The sequence below is a fragment of the Xyrauchen texanus genome, chromosome 10 (assembly GCF_025860055.1).
Source record: "Xyrauchen texanus isolate HMW12.3.18 chromosome 10, RBS_HiC_50CHRs, whole genome shotgun sequence".
Taxonomy (NCBI): Eukaryota; Metazoa; Chordata; class Actinopteri; order Cypriniformes; family Catostomidae; genus Xyrauchen; species Xyrauchen texanus.
Genome location: NC_068285.1, coordinates 8,817,701 through 8,838,457, shown reverse-complemented (window position 1 = coordinate 8,838,457; position 20,757 = coordinate 8,817,701). Strand labels below are relative to the sequence as shown.

The 20,757-nt window shown below is 38.6% G+C and overlaps 1 protein-coding gene across 14 annotated transcripts in view; it reads right to left on the bottom strand.

The window, feature by feature from the left end:
* LOC127650388 (focal adhesion kinase 1-like) overlaps positions 1 to 20,757 on the bottom strand; it is a 110,073-nt gene that overhangs the window by 69,667 nt on the left and 19,649 nt on the right. For 10 of the 14 annotated variants that reach the window (XM_052135787.1, XM_052135786.1, XM_052135789.1 and 7 more), the window contains one exon: positions 6,350 to 6,376. The exons of 2 other annotated variants lie outside the window; for them this stretch is intronic. In XM_052135787.1, coding sequence (XP_051991747.1) covers positions 6,350 to 6,376 — 27 coding nt within the window. Of the gene's footprint in view, positions 1 to 6,349; positions 6,377 to 19,487; positions 19,665 to 20,757 lie in introns of those variants that run through there. 2 more of the 14 variants (XM_052135798.1, XM_052135799.1) reach the window with 2 other exon arrangements.

Below are 20,757 nucleotides of genomic sequence, written 5' to 3'. Positions count from 1 at the left end.
AAAGTAATCATGCAGTTTCATGGTATATATCAATATAACGGGGTACTTTCATAGTTTGGAATGTCCAATTCCCAATGCGCTCTAGATCCTCGTGGTGGCGTCGTGACTCGCCTCAGTCCGGGTGGCGGAGGACGAATCTCAGTTGCCTCCATGTCTGAGACCGCCAATCCGCGCATCTTATCACGTGGCTTGTTGAGCGCGTTACCGCATAGACGTAACGCGTGTGGAGGCTTCACGCTATTCTCCGCGGCATCCACGCACAACTCACCACACGCCCCACCGAGAGTGAGAACCACATTATAGTGACCACGAGGAGGTTACACCATGTGACTCTTCCCTCCCTAGCAACCGGGCCAATTTGGTTGCTTAGGAGACCTGGCTGGAGTCACTCAGCATGCCCTGAGTTCAAACTCGTGACTCCAGGGGTGGTAGTCCGCGTCTTTACTCCAAAAAAACGTGGAAATATAAAACTACTGATTTAAAGAATAGATTATTTACTTGATTTGTTGATTTGCTTAAATCAAGAGATTTAAAGAAAAATACATTTTAAGTTTATTGCGAAATATTCAGATATAAGCAAATATACAGTATAAGTAGTTTGAGAATGTAGGAGAGTGACTCATCATCCACAGTGCATCATGGGAGTGGGCGGTCGCTGCAGAGCTCTTTTGGTACACTTTGTTCACCATGATTCTCTGATTGGTGGATCTCTCTTCAGGATTATGGGTAATGTAGTTCTTCAACAGAAATTCTGCTGATAAATGTGATTTTTACTTCAGGAACTAGACTGTAGAGCTCTATATTGTACCACTACCTTACAACATCGCTGATACCGATAACTAAGGTGGTGGGAAAGGCCGATTAATCAGCCGATAGTTTATATAATCGATCTATAGAATGTAGATTTATTTATTAATTATTGATTTATTAATGCGCTTTACATCCACGCGGTTAGCATGCATTGTGAACGCAACTCTGCCGGTTCAGTAATATATATCGATGTATTAATGAAACAGACGAAAGTCATTAAATCATAAAGTAATGCAAGACACGTTCACCTTGAACCTAAAACTGAGTTTTATTTTCTTTAGGCAGCATTAACTGTGTTACCAAAATGAATTATAAACACAAATTCGATAAGAACACACATTTTCCAGTATTATTTTGGGAACACAAGGGAATTTATTAGGCTTATTTATTTGGATTATTATTGTCTTTAGTTGTTAATCTGTCCGCTATTAGTATTTTTCCACCTGTTGTCACCTACTTGCGTGATGGCAAATGGAGCCGGTAAATGTTTGGATTTGGGGAGGTGGTTAAATAAGATTTTACTGCTTTTTTTGTTTAGTTTAAAAGTGCAATTTAAATTTAGAAATGTCTTTTTTTTTTTCAATAAATGAATTAAATTTTTAAAGCAAAATCAATAAAGCAAATAAATTCACGACCCTCAGCGGGGGGTTGACGATGTGATTGTATATCGTGATATATTTTAAGGCAATTATCGATAACATTATTTTTACATATCGCCCAGCCCTAATAGAAAATGTTTTAACATTCTCGGTAAAGCTGTCAGTAAATTAAAATGTTTTAATTGCTATTAATCTCATAATGGGAATTTACATTTACATTTATGCATTTGGCAGATGCTTTTATCCAAAGCGACTTACAGAGCCCTTATTACAGGGACAATCCCCCCAGAGCAACCTGGAGTTAAGTGCCTTGCTCAAGGGCCCAATGGTGGTGGCTGTGGGGACCAAACCAGCAACCTTCTGATTACCAGTTATGTGCTTTAGCCCACTACACCACCACCACTCCAACGAAAATGTGATGAAAGAAATAAAAGCTGAAATAAATAATTCTCTCTACTATTATTCTGACATTTCACATTCTTAAAATAAAAGTAGTGATCCTAACTGACCTGAGACAGGGAATGTTTTCTACGATTAAATGTCGGGAATTGTGAAAAACTGAGTTTAAATGTATTTGGCTAAATTGTATGTAAACTTCTGACTTCAGCTGTAAATTAATCGCATATGTTAACGTTGACAGCACTAAGTCTTTCTTTACTTTAACGGGCACATAAAGGCTACAAGTGTCCAACATGAATAAAATCTCAAATGCCGTTTATTGTTCAAGTGCCGACAACAGACGAACATGTTGGAATAATCATTAAAAAACTATCGGCAACTATCGGCATTGGCAACTATCCGCATTGACAACTATCGGCATTGGCAACTATCCGCATTGACAACTATCGGCATTGGCAACTATCCGCATTGACAACTATCGGCATTGGCAACTATCGGCATTTGGCAACTATCGGCATTGGCAACTATCGGCATTGGCAACTATCGGCATTGGCAACTATCGGCATCTGGCAACTATCGGCATTGGCAACTATCGGCATTGGCAACTATCGGCATTGACAACTATCGGCATTGGCAACTATTGGCATTGACAACTATCGGCATTGGCAACTATCGGCATTGGCAACTATCGGCATTGGCAACTATCGGCATTGACAACTATCAGCATTGGCAACTATCGGCATTGGCAACTATCGGCATTTGGCAACTATCGGCATTCACAATATGTATGTGTGGAAAACTCAGTGTGCTGGACTTTTATTTCCAGTGCACTGAATAAACCAGAAGAAAATACTTGACTCATTATTTGACCAGAAAACATCAAATCAAATAACTGTTTTTATCTTTGAGATAATAACATGGAAATGGCTCGTTAAATTAAACATAGTAGTGAGGTTATGCAGCGACAATGAAGCATTGCACATTTTAAACATTTCTCGTTGCATACTGTATACTGCATCACATGCTATTTTAAAAGAGTACACAGTAAGCATGTAGCAGAAAGACTTAGTGCGCCATTCCAAGCACAGCTATTAAGAGACATGAAAGCACAGCTGGAGAGTAATTGAATAAATTATGTTCATTAGCTTTGAAAGATGGTAAACATTTGCATCTTTAATAAGACACCTGCTGGTGAACTCAGGTGCAAATCGTTAACACAGAACGCTGCAACAAAGCAACTCATTGTTTTTTGGGGGGGTTTGACGCAGGCTAAAACATATTGAAAAAAAGAAGCTAACATTCTGCCTTCGGCATTCCGAGAGAGAAAGTCATTCCGGTTTGGAACGAGGGTGAATTAATTATGACTCATTTTCATTTGAACTATTCCATCAACACAGAAAAACAAACAGACCTCATTCCTTTATTGTAATGCCTTAATTATAATACACGCATTGAGCCTCACGTCTTAATTAGCATTCCATTTCCAGGAGAACTACCGCAGGAAAACACAAATCGAGTTTATTGCCGCAGCATGAATCGTCAGTGATGTGCATATGATGCTGTCGTTTCTATGGCAGCAGAGATCATGAGGCCCCCAGACGGTCGAGGTCTGTCCCACACGGCGCCTCGAATGACTGTCGAGATCTCGCCCTAATGAATATTAACGTTAAGACACTGACAGTGTGTTAATGACTCATCACATCATTTCCTCTCGTCACCACAGCAAACGAAGCTCAGTGAGACCCCAAACCTCAACTTACACACCCAAACATGAAACACACACATAAAGACATGCTCACCCACCAACATAACAATCTAACAACAACAAAAGGAACTACTGCGGACTAATTAGAGGCTTTGTTTATTAGTATACCATATGTCTGAGTTGTCATGCTGCATACAAACAAGTGCAATCGTATCACCATGCATTTTGGATACGACCCTGCTAATATAGGTATATAATCTGGTATATGAACATGCTAATCATGCAGTACTATGATATAAGTAGCATAGTATTAAACAGAGATGGAACGGTGAGATGGAACGGTCCAGAACGGTGTCCCGGCACCTCAGTTAAAAATCTCTTCATTCTGTCCCAGTTTAGCGAATGTGCTTGCTCGAAACCAAACAAATGTTGAAATCATGCAATTTCTGATCTTCGAGTGTATCTGAAGCCGAGACTAAAGTTAGTTGGACCTTTTAGTTTCAGTTTCAGTATTATGCTTTAAAGCTTGTGTTGTGTTCATACACATTTTGTGTTCCCGGTCAAAAATGACCGACCCACTAAGATTGTAAATAAATCTCTCCTATTGCATTTATTATCACCAGATATCGTATTGCATCATTTTATTAACTTATTTTTAGTCATTATGACAAGTTTTGTACTATTTTAAAAAATATAAAAAAAATGAATTGCTTTTTGCCTTAATCATCACATTTTTCCTTACTACTTCCCGAACCATATAACAGACAATGACACATCGTAACTTACAGCAGACTGTCCCGATTCAAACGAGCCCAAAAGCAACATAATATAAGTAGATCTTAAAAATATTCCTCAAAGTGTGTTCATGGAAAGGCGATGGACAAGAGGGTACTCAACACATCATGTGTGTGTGTGTGTGTGTGTGTGTGTTAGTGTGTGTGTATATGTGAGTGTTAGTGTGTTAATGTGTGTGTATATGTGAGTGTGTTAGTGTGTGTGTTAATGTGTGTGTGTATATGTTAGTGTGTGTATGTGTGTTAATGTGTGTGTGTATGTTAGTGTGTTAGTGTGTGTGTATATGTTAGTGTGTTATATTTGTGTGTATATGTGAGTGTGTTAATGTGTGTGTGTATATGTGAGTGTGTTAGTGTGTGAGTGTGTATATGTGAGTGTGTTAGTGTGTGTGTGTATATGCTAGTGTGTTAATGTGTGTGTGTGTGTGCGCGCGCATGTGAGAGTGTGTGTGTGTGTGTGTGTGTGCGCATGTGAGTGTGTGTGTGTGTGTATATGTGAGTGTTAGTGTGTTAAAGTGTGTGTATATGTGAGTGTGTTTGTGTGATTTGAGGATAGTGTGTGTAAGTTACAAGCTGTGTAGTGTATATGGTTATGTGTGTATAATGTGAGTGTGTTATGTGTGTGACATGTGTAGTGTGTCCATATGTCGAGTGTGTTAGTGATCATGCTAAGCAGTGTGTGTGTATATGCAAGTGTGTAAATGCAGAAAGTGTTCTGTGAGGGTTAGGTTTAGGGTTGTGTTAGGGTTAGAGGATAGAATCTATAGTTTGTACAGTGTAAGTGCTGTGTGTGTATATGTGAGTGTTAGTGTGTTAAAGTGTGTGTATATGTGAGTGTGTTAGTGTGTGTGTTAAAGTGTGTGTGTATATGTGAGTGTGTTAATGTGTGTGTGTGTATATGTGAGTGTGTTAACGTGTGTGTGTGTATATGTGAGTGTGTTAGTGTGTTAACGTGTATGTGGGTGTATATGTGAGTGTTTAGTGTGTATGTGAGTGTGTTAATGTGTGTGCGCATGTGAGTGTGTGTGTGTGTGCGCGTGCGCATATGAGTGTGTGTGTGTGAGTGTGTGTGTGCGTGCGCGCATGTCCGAGGACTTTGTGTGTGTAAACACACATCGACATGATGCTCATCTAAAGTATCGGGATGCTCCTGAACACTTACTGTAATATTTCAGTATTTTGTATCTAATCCATTCATTTCCAGTGACCGGTCATTTTTGACCGGGAACAAAACAAGTGTAACAAAGTGAAATAAAACAATAAAACGTCAAGAAAATGGTCCAATTTTTTGGTGTGTTTTCAGATACAATATGTGAACGAAGTCAAGGAATTTTATTCCAATTGGATTAAGTAAAAAAATTTATCGTAAAAACAAAAAGTTGTCAGGGTCAAAATGACCGGAGCGCAACGTAAAGGTTAAGTTTAGTTTGATTGAAGCAAAACATTTACTTGAATTCAAAAGGTTCATATCCAACAAAGACATGAAATAAAACCTGCAAATACATAATTATGTTAAATCTTAAATATTTGCAATTATGTAATAAACAAACTTTGTGTATGTGGATGAACATGTATGTCGGCCGACCACCAAAGACCAACTCTGACCCAGAAAAATCTCAAATTTGGTTATTTTTACCTGGTGGATAATAACATGGACTCACATTAAAGGAGAGGCAGAGCTCAACTTTAAGTATTTTTTCTGCTGGCCTGGTCAGACCCCCCCCAAACCACCCAATACACGCAAGCTGTTGAGTCTTAAACGGGCAAGCATCACATCAATGTCAAACTCTAGTAATGGCCAATATAAAACATATTTGTATGTATATAATCCGCCCAAATAAAATGAAGTCTTGTCGATTTTATGGGTGTTTGGGCTTCCTGTTTAACACATTGAAAACCCCTGATCTTCAGCAACCACTACCCACAATAGACCAGTCCAGACTGCACTCCTCTTCCTCTCTTCATGCATGCAAGCGGCATCTCAGACGGTTGAAAAGAATAACAGTACGTGACAGGAGGGAATTCATGGAAAAGTCTCTCACCTGTGTAAAGTGAAATACTGGAAATATCTGCAGAAAGAGAGAAAGAGAAAATGAAAGGTCAGTATATTCTGTCATCTCAGCACCTTTAGAAAGCATGTGCTTTTATAGGTCAGTCCTGATCTTTCCGGGTCAGACGCACAGGATCGTATGCGCCCCCTGCCTGCGGTGCAGAGCAGCTCTTATCTGGGACAAAAGTGCAGCCAAGTCCCCCAGCATTATCATGCATGCCAAATGAATGTATTTGTCATATTCATAACACACTGAGAAGCAAACAAGGCCCAAACCAGACCTGTTATTAGACAGAGTAGAGAAGAGCACATTCTTAGAATAAACAAAAATACGTGCAAAATATCCTTTATTTTTTTTACCTCTGTATTTATGTTGCATTTCTCCTTGTGGCGCTCATAAAATGTTGGCCTGTCCAATTCATGTTCAATAGAAATGATATATAAAATAGCTGCTGGACCTCTTCATAATTCCTGAGCGAAACACAGAACTGCTGACAAAGGCGAGTAAGTATCGAACTATCAGTGTCGGCTAATAGTTTTAAGAGAGGACACATTGAGGATGCATTTGGACAATGATGAATCAGGAGAGTCATTTGTAACCGGACTCAGCGCTGGGATACAAGTGAACGTGCACAGGCATCAGGGAAGGAAACGACATGTTTGCAGGCTTCCAGTTACAAGGAAAAGCGCTATCAAGTGTCAGACACTTACAGAGAATAATAAGCAAAGAGATGAATCACAAAACAACCGCCTCTTGAACTGCATCTGTGTGTGTGTGTGAGTGTGTGTGTGTGAGTGAGTGTGTAGGTGGTGAACTGTTTAAAGACACTGCAACCAGATGACTGGTTCTTCTAAACACTGAGTAATCAACTCAACATGCTTTTCTCGAGTCTGATCTTAATGTTCTGTTTTTGTGATGCACTGATTCACGCTAGTTCTGTTCTAAAACCTAGCGAGCAGCGTCTTGCTGTCTACTGCAACATAGTCACGTTAGAGGTGTGCGATATATATATCGCCTACGATAATATCGCAATCGTTGTTTTAACGATATGTGAAATCACATTATCGAGTATGTCACTCATTTTCAAAAAACAATCAAAAAGCCGTATTAAGTGTCCACGAATTCACTGCGTGCTGCGGGAAAGTTGTATATACTACGACACATGCGGATGTTTGCGGTGTGTATGACCGAAGATAAAAATGAGCAAAGAAACGGCAAGAGGAGAAGATCAAACGCCAACAACCTCCGCAACGCATGCTAGATTTAATTGCTAGACGTGGGTGGTCGTCAATAGCATGGAGGTGGTTTGGTTTTGAAAGGTCAGATGCTAGTCAAAAGACGGCAATCTGCAAACTGTGCCGAAAATCGGTTCCAGTCAAAAGCAGCTCGACGTCCAACCTGTTTCACCATCTTCTAACTACCCGCCACACTGAATATGACGAATATGAAAAGCTCGCAGCTTCACACACTCAACAAAATTGTCCGAATCATTTAGCAAAAAAGTTCCTTACGACAAAAAAAGCGACAGAAGGCAAAATATATCAAACGCTGTCACCAACGACATCACAATGGACGATCGAATGGATTCGGTTTAAATAATAAAGACCTCTTTTCCTTCAATATACTGTTTCGATTAATAATATCAACAATCAATATTATCATGTTATGCTATTAATATGTTGTAAGAGGGAACTAGTACAATATAAGACTATAAAAACATTTTTTTTTTTAAGGATGCAAAAATCGTCCGTTTATCGTTATTGGCAAAATCCCAGAAAATATCGAGATACACCCCAATCTCACGTAATACCTACTACACTGTCAAGTTAAATAACATCATCATTTTACCAAGGTAGGCCTATGCGGTCATGGAGAGTATTTTCGGTGGAGGACAAGCCATCCCACCGTGGATGAGATGTAAATGTAGTGAAATCAATGTATATTCAAACGGAATGTATTAGTGTGGACGTGACCTAATGCTATAAATGAGCTAATATGGTTTAGCATTAGCATGCTGCTAAATGAACGATTCATTAAAATACAAATGTTACTCTAATAAGCATAATACGGTCCATTTTTAATTAGATCAAAAAAAATTATCAGTAAAAGACCCAAAAATATGTCCAAAAAATTACAGATGAAAATGTTCATCGATATTAAGGTTTTTATTTTATTTTGGCAATGCTAACGGGACAAAAAAGATGCATCATGGTGATAATCAAACAGTTTTAATTAAAACATGATTGACTGTTGATGAATATATGACAAGAATAGACATCGAAAAAGTAACGTTATTATTTGGTTTTATTTCAGGAGCTCCGGTTATCAGTACAGTTTTCTCATGTTGTTTAATCTTACATATTAAACATATTAATGTTTAAATAATTGGTTAACATGAACTAACAATGAACAACACTTTTACAGCATGTATTTTTAAAAATCGAATTTCTAATTACAAATTTTGAAAATCAAATGTTGTATTAGTTAACATGAGTTAAAGCACTGCGAACTAACAATGAACTATTGTATTTTTATGAACTAACATTTACAAAGAACAACAAAGACTGTAAAAGAAGTTCATTGTTATTTCATGATACCAGCATTTACTGTTTATAAGCTTATTGTAAAGTGATTACAATAACTGTAAGTAGTTTATCATAAAACAATATTTAATATATGGTTAATGTTTGGTTTTCTACAGTCTGATACATGTTTTTGTCATTTTTCACATTATTGTCAATGGACGGGGAAGAGAAATGAGGGAGGGGGTGTTGCATATTGCTGCCCCCTTCGGCATATCGTGGCGCCATTTTGTGGCCCGTTCTGCATAACGCGCCGGCCCATTTCAGCTTAGTCCCGGTTCTCCCGATGGCCAGTCAGTCACTGATCGGCCCCAAAGTGCGTCGGACCACCGGGAAAATGACCGGTTTGCCAGATTACCAATCCAGCCCTGTCGTCAATTTAAATGTTATTTTTCAATTTGAATTATTATTATATATTTTTTTGATTTGATTGATTTTCTCCCCTTTTCTCCCGAATTTGGAATGCCCAATACCCAATGCACTCCAAGTCCTCGTGGTGGCGTAGGACGAATCTCAGTTGCCTCCGTGTATGAGACCGTCAATCCGCGCATTTTATCACGTGGCTTGATGAGCGCGTTACCGTGGAGTCGTAGCGCGTGTGGAGGTTTCACGCCATTCTCCGTGTCATCCACGCCCTACTCACCATGCGCCCCACCGAGGGCAACCACGAGGAGGTTATCCCATGTGACTCTACCAAACCTAGCAACCGGGCCAATTTGGTTGCTAAGGAGACCTGGCTGGAGTCACTCAGCACACCCTGGATTTGGACTCTCGACTCCAGGTGTGGTAGTCAGCGTCAATACTCGCTGAGATACCCAGGACCCTCACTTAAATAAATAAATAAATAATAACCTGTGTGAAAATGAACATGTTAGACAGACCCAGCGTGTTCACGTGAGAGAAGATATGAATGCACGCATGAATAAACAATATAAAAACAATACAAGGATCAATGCAAAATTTAAAACGTTATTGTTTTAGCACATCCCTATTTTTTTACATTTATTTCCAGAAAAAACAAAACAATGGAATTTAAAATGCATTTAAAATGACGCATTAATCAGATCTTTGGAATTTTGCTTCCAAATAAATCAGAATTAAAGCTACTATTGAAGAATAATTATAATTACAGTATTAAGAGTTATTATTCTGAATAAGGGGTTTAACAAAACTAGGTCAGTTTATCCAGTGTGCTAAACAAAACTGGGATGTTGGTCTACATTTGTGGATAACCAATTACATCTGTTGGAAACACACGCAAACCAAACAATAACATGTGCGCTGACTCACGTGACATGACTGGACCAGGACAGGCAGACATGAACTATGATCTAACCTCATTGACACTCATTTGTACTCCCGAGTTGAAGGTACTTAAGACATTTTCACTGTAAAGTTGTCAACGTGATGCTGTTGCAAAAGAGTGTGAATTAGCTGAACAGATGGAGGGAAACAAGAGACAGAGGTAGAGCGAGACAGCAAAGAGACGTGCATCAGCTGCATATTAGCTCAGGCCAAGAACCGGGTCATGGCACCAGATTCACAGATGTGCTACACTAACATCTCCCATAAACCCTGCCAGCCATAAATCCGCTGTTACAAGTTGCTTTGATGTGGAAGAACCTTTACGACCGAGAATCCACTTAGAACAGGCTCTCGGGATATTTTATGAGTTCTGATAATGGATTACTCATCTTCGGAACAACTCTGGACATGACAAACACTAAAAAACTATACATATATATATATATATATATATATATATATTTTTTTTTTACGGACTAGTCGGTGGGTTGTCTGAACAATCAGTTAGTATTATGGAAGGCCTGTCTCATTAGGCTGGTTTGAGGTCATGTGTGGCAGATACGATCATGTATCGTTCAAACAGGATGTAGTCTTGTGCACAAAAACACCTGGATTGAGCACAACACTATGGAACGGAACACAGGGGTCACTTTTAAAAACTGAACTATTTTTAAATGAACACACCTTAAAAACAAAGCTAATGGCATAAGACAGAAAAGAGAGACGCAACAGCCAAAGACCTAGCGGTCAACGTAAGCGCAGCGTAATTTTAGCGGGAAGACTAGCAGCTGTACATCATCGCACCATTAGCTAGATAACTCCCAGCCAATCGCATGTAAGCCGATGCTTTATATGTCTGCGCACAATCGATCACATTGCTGTTTCAGTGTGCTAACACGGCAACCTCCTCCACCCCAGCACCACCTGTTGAGTCCCGTCCTGCACAGGGGTAGGCTCCTCGCCCCTGCCTCCTATCTCCGGCATGATATGACGGTTCCGAGTACAACTTCTTCGGACCGCCAGACGGGGCTTACGCCAAAGAGAGACATTACATTTCTGTTTTATATTCATCAAATAAATGTCATCTTAAATTTCACTGTCTGCGAGTCTTCCTGATAGAAATGACACGACGCTCCATTTTTTTATTTAATCTGGATCTATTAAGTTATTCAAAAATACAAATGCAATTAACAAAAAACAATTACTAAATACACCTCTGCAACGATAAACATATTTTTTTTTCTGGAGCTAGAGGCTATCTAATTGGTAACCATCTGAACTGTCATAGAAAAAAAGGTACAATTATATAAATATATATATATATATATATATATATATATATATATATATATATATATATATATATATATATATAAATATAAATATAAAGTAGCTTGGAATAATCTTTAATTATTATTATTATTATCAAATAAGCAGTGAAACCATTTTGATTTAAAATATTTGTAATTAATTATTTTTATAAAAAATATTAAATATTTATCATTAATATTTGAAAAAACTTGTTTCCCAAAATATTTGTAAAAAAAAATATATAATTTTTTTTAAATTAATGATTAAGATGTGTACACACGTGTATTCAAGGTGCAAGGAAATTATTTTAATACCTTTCACTCTATGGTAACAGCACATGACATTTTTTAAATAATTATAAAGTGGTCCTTTACACAAATTGTTTAAAACTTTAAGGCTATAAATGTTTTACAAACATGCATAAAATCAACATGGACACAAAGATTACATATCAACGAACACGACGTGCTTTAAACTAGATGTTTTGAAATATCTCACTTATTTGCAAATAATGTTACAGAACATTATTTGCCAACAACTCATAGACAAACTATTGAAAAATATTATTTGACAGAAATAGTTTAGAAATATAGGGTTAAAAGTGGTGAATTTGTTATCAAAGCGGTGCTTTGATGGCCGTGGCATAGGTGCTTTAAAACACCGCGTGAACTAAGCGCTCCCATATGCTCGCGCGTAACGCCGCTAGCCAGAATCGATACTTTATAGTTAAAAAGTACTTTATTGATCTTTTTCGCACCAAAAGCAATCGTGTCGCTATAGAAGACATTAATTTAACCGCTGGAGTCGTATGGATGACGTTTATGCTGACTGTCTGTGATTTTTGGAGCTTCAAATGTGAGATCACCATCCACTTGCATTGTAAGGACCTGCTGAGCTGAGACATTTTTCATGTTTAAAACCCTCTCCGATATGTTGCGTCTGTAAATTCATCCCGTTTAAAGCACCGTCTCTAAAAATACAATAGTTAGAGTACGTTTAAAAAAAGCTATTTACTAATTAACTTCACTATTGACTATTTGATTGATAGCCAACTAATCGACTTGTCCTGGCACATCCCGACTGGATTCCCTCACATCCTTTCTACGGCTCTCTGTGGGCGCCAATTATACACACATGATCACATGATCAATACTGTTAGCCGGTTAATCAAATCTACATGTGAATGACAGAGTGTAGCCGCTCTATTTATTGATGGTGTGTCCAAAGATTAAAGGATTTTAGAAGGGCCGATTCTAACAGTCGTCCGTCACACCTCATGAACTTGAACAGATTTTTCCATATGCAAACCTTTCATATTCACCCGTCTTGATGCTGTCGCTTCCATACGTCACACGTTGAGGACCAGGAGGCAGTGCAAAGGCCGACTCAACACTTGACCAATGACTGGGCCACGCAAGACTGCAATAGTGGTCCGTGTGTCCTAAACGGGGACCCAAACACCTGCTTATCAAGCTGTCGGCGGGGCGCTACACGTGTTCTCTCTCTGACGTGAAGACATACGACCTTTGAGCTTGATTGGTTGTGTAAGAGTGAAGGAAGAGAAGCTGTGAAAACTGAATACAACTCAATGGTGCAGACTTATCACGGTCACTCTCGAGCAGGACATCAGACTTGAGGTCTTCAGCCCCATTTAGACCTGGTTTCACACGTCTCAGGACATTTCGAGCAACATGGGGGTGAGTAGATGTCAACATGTACATTTTTGGATTAACTAGTCCTTTAATCCAGCAGCATAATGTGTAACAGGCGACACAAAGTACAAGAACTGCAAGACCGTGATGACCCACAAATCTCACTTGCACTCAGTGAACTCAGGACCGACACTTGCCAAAATAACCTGATATTAATAGGGGAGCAGAGCGCTGATGCAGAATCAACCGTACTGTAGCCGTTGACTGAACTATGAAAGTTTCAGATGTTGTGACAAACCTGTGCGAAACCCTCCGAAATAATTTTCATGACGTCTGTCTGTCTGTCACTTGACCTCTGCCCTGAATTACAAAGACACTTGAATCTGGCCCGGTTGCTAGGGAGGGAAAGAGTCACATGGTGTAACCTCCTGTGGTCGCTATAATGTGGTTCTCGCTCTCGGTTGGGCTCGTGGTGAGTTGTGTGTGGATGCCGCGGAGAATAGCGTGAAGCCTCCAAATGTGCTATGTCTCCACGGTAACATGCTCATCAAGTCACGTGATAAGATGCGCGGATTGACCGTATCAGAAGCGGTGGCAGCTGGGATTCGTCCTCCGCCACCCGGATTGAGGCGAATCTCTAAAAAAAAAAAAATCTATTTATATTTATATTAAGAAATGTATTTTTTCCTTACTATGACGGGCAAAGACGTATAGGCTAACAGAGAGCAAAATAAATAAAATAAAAAAACAATATGTAGGTTTTTGCTAAAACAAAATCCCAATAATAAGTAGAAAAAAAGAAGATTTGTTGAATAATGCAGGATTTTAACTATAAATAGACCTGAAACACAACACACCAGGGACTCTTATTTTGACATGACGGAAACTTGGCCCCATTGCAATGCTCTATTTTACGTATAAACCAAATTTAGCTTTTTATAGCCAATATACACTCACCAGTGGAAGGATTTTGTATGCACACACACGTTATATATATATACATATATTTAAGCAATATCAGAGTGCTATATGGCCCTACATCAGCACTGCTGTAATTTGCATGAGTCCACAGGCGAGATTCACACACTTCTCTCGCTTCAATTTGCGCTGCGCTTATTCAACCGTAAACAGTTCCTCACGAAGCAGCCGTTCTCTTAAAGAGACAGTACCATTTTAGGGCTTGTCACACATATCAATCTAAACTCAATGTAAATCGCAGAAGTACATATAAAAACATTCAAAAAAAAGTAGTAATGTAGTAAGTGTAATAAATGTGTAAATACACAAGTATTTAAAGCCACTATCATATATTATGAAATATTTTAATTTCAGAAAACACTGTAAATATTAAATAACAGCAGGGGTTTGGTAATAGAATTATTATATAATTGTTATACGTGTAATTCTATTTTTATAATTAGGTTCCAAATTGTAAATTTGGTTCCACATTTTTTTTTAAATTTCAAACAGTTACAACAAGAGTTTTTATCATTATTAAAAATGCCATTTCATGACATCATATACATTTATAGAATGTGACACGCACAAGCTGAAATGTGATTAAAATGGTCAAAAGCGAAATATATAATCTCGTGTACTACATTGCATGAAGTCATATTTATATATATACTATATATACTGTATATGTTAAGATTCCCTGTTTTCGGATATTTTACCTCTTTGGAAAGCGCGACCGCTTGGATTATTTTCTCATAACAACATCTATGACTTAAAATACTCATATATAATATAATACACTCATCCAGATAAGAGGGAGGAATCATTCAAAACTGTAAATGGTCTATTTTTATTTGTGTCCGCTCATAATAAAAGCAAAACGTTTTACAGAAAGCAAACCGGATGCACATTCTGCATCTCAGGAATGCCTCAGACTCCAACGGGTTCATCTTTTTTAGTTTTCAGTTGCATGATGGTTACATGTTGTCAAAAGTCTTGCCAAGTAAAAAAATAAATGTACTAGCCAACGGTGATTCATTCTCCAACGTGTCCGTAGAGGGTCGTTACTGAATAAAACTGAATAACCAATTAAGTGAAGTCAAATTATAATTTTTTTGCCCGCCTATTCTTCCCATTCCCTTTAAGATTGCAGATCATTCTGTATCATGACACTAATGGTAGGCTAAATGTGAATTCAGTTGCATTGATTTATCACTTTAATAACTACAGATAACACAAAAGGACAATTAAGTGTTAAGTCGTCTCAGTTCAATTAACAATTCATTCTCATTGTGACATCACTGAACAGAATGCAACACATTGCATCTGATAAACAATGACGGCCTATTTAACACACACACACGTTCCTCCCTACAGTGGGAATACTGCGAGAGGAACATGCCTCATTCAGTACCCTGGGGCAAAACACACACACACACACACACACACACACACACACACACACACACACACACACACACACACACACACTGCCCAACAAGCTTGTAACACCTGCCAAACACCCTCGGGCCAGCATTGATGACCTAACACACACTAGCACGCTTGCATAAATTGACACACATTTGTGTGCACACACACACACACACACGGCACACTTCCAAGTGCAGGAAAGCAATCAGTCAAGAATAATCCAAATATCAGGGTCACGCAGTCATACGAACACATGTACGAACACGCACAAATACAACAGACGTACAAGTAGAGAAATAATAACCACACACAAACACACACACACACACGCGCACACACACGCGCACACACACGCACACACACACACGCACACACACGCTCATATCAAACTGCATTTTCCCTTAATATCACGATAACGAATAACAACAACTTCAAATGCTTAGAATAGATTTGTTTGATTAATTATCATACATAACTATGCATGCACTTGGAATGATTTTAATTCTGATTACAAAGACTATAAAAAATATGCATGAAGTGTTTGATCGACATTCTGCGTATGGAACGGTACGGTAACATTTACGTTCATGCACAATAATTCCTGGTAAATATTTAAAAGGATGCAAAATGATTAAACCAGCGTTAAATATGAACCATCATTGATGATGTAGCACAGAAATTGCAGTCACGGTGCAGGTGGGAATTTGATATGATGACATGATGGAGCGATTTTCACAATCAGTACGTTTACAAGTACAGTTCTAATCGAGCTACAGCCTTCATCAGTCTGTCCAAGTGTATACATGATTGACTGGGTAATAAGTGTTAAACATATGTTGCACGTCACCTCTGTCTTTCGGAGCATGCACTAAACGGTCGGTTATGGTCCGATGGTTAATGCGTATACATGCTGGACGAAGCACAGCTACAACCGCATTATCTAGGTCGGTTAGTCGAACTTCATAAAAGACAGACTGTACGATTTCAGTTAGTCTAAAGTTTCACAAATTCCATTTTAAAAAGAAAAATTATTGTTTTAGTCCAGCAGAAATAATCAATTTATGCACTTTAAAACTTCAGACTAATAACAGACGCAAAATAACGCAAACTTTACGCTTCCAAACGGCATATTTATTTATTTTATTTGACATATATTACCTCTTGTGTCAGAGTTGACAAAATATGCAATAACCATAAGGTATGTAGAATATATATATATATATATTGGTATTGGCCAATATTAATGATGACGGTGACGACGGTTCGAGAGAGAGAGTATTACGGGCATGTCCGTCATGTGTGTGTTTATGTTTGTGCTTTTGGTTTGAGTTTAATTAAAATATTATTTATATTGACAAGGCGGTTCTCGCCTCCTCCTTGCCCATCTTAACCCCCTTACATTAAACACACACGACGGACATGCCCGTAATTCTCTCTCTCTCGAACCGTCGTCACCGGCCGCCTTTATCCCTCGCGCGCCCCATCAGGCCGATGGGGACCGGGCGTGCGACATTCTAGCCTGGCCCCGCCCCCCTCCGCTCCACACATGGTATTGAGGTGCATTGATAATATTATTAGCAGTTTCATATTTGGGTATGAAATTTGTCTGATAAACACATAGATCAATATTTCAGTTTTAACCAATTCTTGAATTTTGTTTTGCATTTCTTTAACTTTAATCCTTTAATTCTTTTATATTGAACATCAGGACAGTCTCTTAATCTGACAAGGTAAAAAAAAAAAGAAGAAAAAAAAAACGAAAATATTTAGGAACATGTACAGTAGTCAGATGATTAGAACTAAAATAAATACTTTGTTATTTTATAATTCTGAATTTTAATATAGTATTTATATATATTTTAATAAGTATTGCCCAGGTTAACGCTTCAGATACAGTTGAAGTCACAAGTTTACATACAACTTCACGGTTGGGATGGTGTTCATCGCTTGCAAGCCTCACCCGTTTTCCTCCAAATATAACGATGGTCATTATGGCCAAACAGTTCAATTTTAGTTTCATCAGACCAGAGGACATTTCTCCAAGAAATAAGATCTTGCAATCTTGCAAACTGTAGTCTGTTTTTTTTATGGCAGTTTTGGAGCAGTGATTTCTTCCTGGCTGAGCAGCCTTTCAGGTTATGTTGATATAGGACTTGTTTTACTGTGGATATAGATACTCGTCTACCGGTTCCCTCCAGTATCTTCACAAGGTCCTTTGCTGTTGTTCTGGGATTGATTTGCACTTTTCGCACTAAACTACGTTCATCTCTAGGAGACAGAATGCGTCTCCTTCATGAGCGGTGTGATGACTGTGTGGTCCCGTGGTGTTTATACTTGCACACTATTGTTTGTACAGATGATTGTTGTAGCTTCAAGCATTTGGAAATTACACCCAAGAATGAACCAGCCTTGTGGAGGTCCACGTCTTGGTGTAGGCCTTAAAATACATCCACAGGTGCACCTCCAATTGACTCCAGTTAGCCAATTAGAAGCTAATTGGATAATTGTCTAATGGCTTGACAGAATTTCCTGGACTTTTCCAAGCTGCTTAAAGGCACAGTGAACTTAAGTGTATGTAAACTTCTGACCCACTGGAATTGTGATATTAGTCAATTAAAAGTGAAACAATCGGTCTGTAAACAATTGGTGGAAAAATCACTTTATAATGTGTCATGCACAAAGTAGATGTCCTAAACGATTTGCCAAAATTTAAGTTTGCTAAAATGAAATCTGTGGAGTGGTTAAAAAATTAGTTTTAATGACTTTAAACTTCTGACCTCAACTGTATTCATTTGCATGCATTCAGTAATTTGTGAACCCTATTTAGTACTATGTTTTACAAATAAAACATATTATTAGTAGTTTCAAACACATTATTGGCCTACCGTTGCACTTCACTTTGGCAAATGAACAAACAGTTGGCACATCGCAATGTTGAACGAGTGCTTAAATACGTTCGCTGCATTTGTGAATGTGACAGAAAGCATGAACGTAACTTTAGCTTAACCAGTCATTAGAACTGGTGTAAACTACATCGAAACAAGGGCTATAATTTACTATCCTGTAAACTGTATTTCCACTTACATTAATCTCCGCAAATTCCTTGGGATGGTGCTCACGGAGATGGTGATTAAGGTTTAAAGTGTTTCTTCCCTGAGCCGGTCCTTTTTTATGACAAACTATACAGACTGGGTAACCATCAACATTAATGGTGCCTCGTGGGTCTTTAAAATACCCAAAGTAATCCCAGATAGCGGACTTTAACCGCTTTAGCAGCACAAATAAAGGTTCAGGCTCAGACATGCCTGTATGAAGTGCTCGTGAGGCGCTGCGCTCGCCACACCTGCATGTCATCTTTAAAACTGAGTGACAGTCCAATGCAACATGAGGAAGTTTATATGTTGCTGTGTAAACGTCGCCGATTCGGTCTTAATGAGACTGATTTGGGTTTTAGAAAAGTTCTGAAAACATCGGTGATATCATATCCATGCAATAACGTCAATGAGAAGATTTGACGTTTTTAAAACTGAGTTATATCGTGAAACCTTGAAGCCGTTACATCCCTACTCCAATAACAGTAAACGTTTACACTTTTGGCAGTGCAAATAAGCAACGATTCTCCAAAACAATTAATCAAATAAAAATGTCCATTCCTGAATATCATCATTGCATGATGCATGCTTCTGATATGCATAATGTATAACCTAAACCTTCAGAAATCTGATTACCTCATTTAGACATAAGCAGAACTCATTACAATCTGTACAAATGGAAGCCCTTTGCATGGAGTGCTACTCTTTCACTGCACACACACACACACACACACACACACACGCACACACACGGTCAGGAGAGATGTGGCTAGCTCTGAGCAGCAGGAAAAGCGTTTACCGTGGTACAACAGTCCTTCCATTAAAGACGAGAAATCCTAGTCCACCAGTGTTTGTAATATCCGTTAAATTAGTTTCCCCACATACACAAACTGCCGATTGTTAAAACGCAGCTCTCCGGCACACAGTCATAGTATGGAAAGGAAAACTCAATCCCACATGCAGAGCAGTGCTCCCGGTCTGCAATGAGCACATGAGTGTTTAAGCGCGTGTGTGTGCAGAACGGACGGCTTCCAGAGGGAACGGGGAGGGTGGGGGTCTTTGTCTCTCACTCAGAGCTCAAGAGAGAAAAGATGAGAAAATAGAGCTTAGGGGGAGGGAGTGGGAGAGAGAGAGGGAGAGAGAGAGAGAGGAGAGAGAGAGAGAGGGAGGAATACACACACACTCACCACCAACAAAAGCATCAAAGAGCCGCCATTACTCAATGAAAGTGTGTGTGGCGAATCTGGTAACCGGCGGTAATGGTGAGATCAGCACCCCCTCCCAATTCCTCCGAGACAACGAAATAAATTGCGTAAAGTCACAGATTGCAGTTACAGATGTGGTAAAGCATTGCTGCAATGAATTTACTCTGTTTTTTCTTTTTGCAGCTTATTAATGACATAACTCATCCAAAATTAAAATTTTGACATAATTTACTCCCATTTTCCTGATAATTAATTAAAACTGTGAAACACAAAGACAGATATGACAAAAATCATAATAGTTTATTACTTCGCTTGGTATTGTAATTACTAGAGCTGCCCCGAGTCGACTAGTAGGCGTTAGTTTAAGCCATTAGTCGACTATTCGCATGTTTATGATATTAATTTAATTACTTAAATATATTTTTTTGGGAGGGTGCATCAGAAAATGGTTTGAGTTCCAGGGCTGAGAAAGAATAAGTAATCATTGCTAACACTGTTCTACATTACAGAGAAATACTAAACCATAATAACGAGCCTTTAAAATATACATACAAGTGCACGCGTGAAGCGAGCCGCAGCGACACAGGCAAAAGCGGTAATGATATTTACTATATATTTATTATAGAGAGAAATGCACATTAGGGTTGTGCCGACGGATGATGATCTCTGGGATCGACGATGGCTGATGCCTTTGACCATGTCAAGGCGATATTTGGCTCGTTTTCCCATGTATTCAATTATTATTATTATTAGACTATTATTATTAAATTAATATTACATATAATTTGCCCATAGACGCAGACATGTACTTGACGAAACACTTTATTATATTTTTAAGAACAGATGACAGAAAAGCTGTCTATG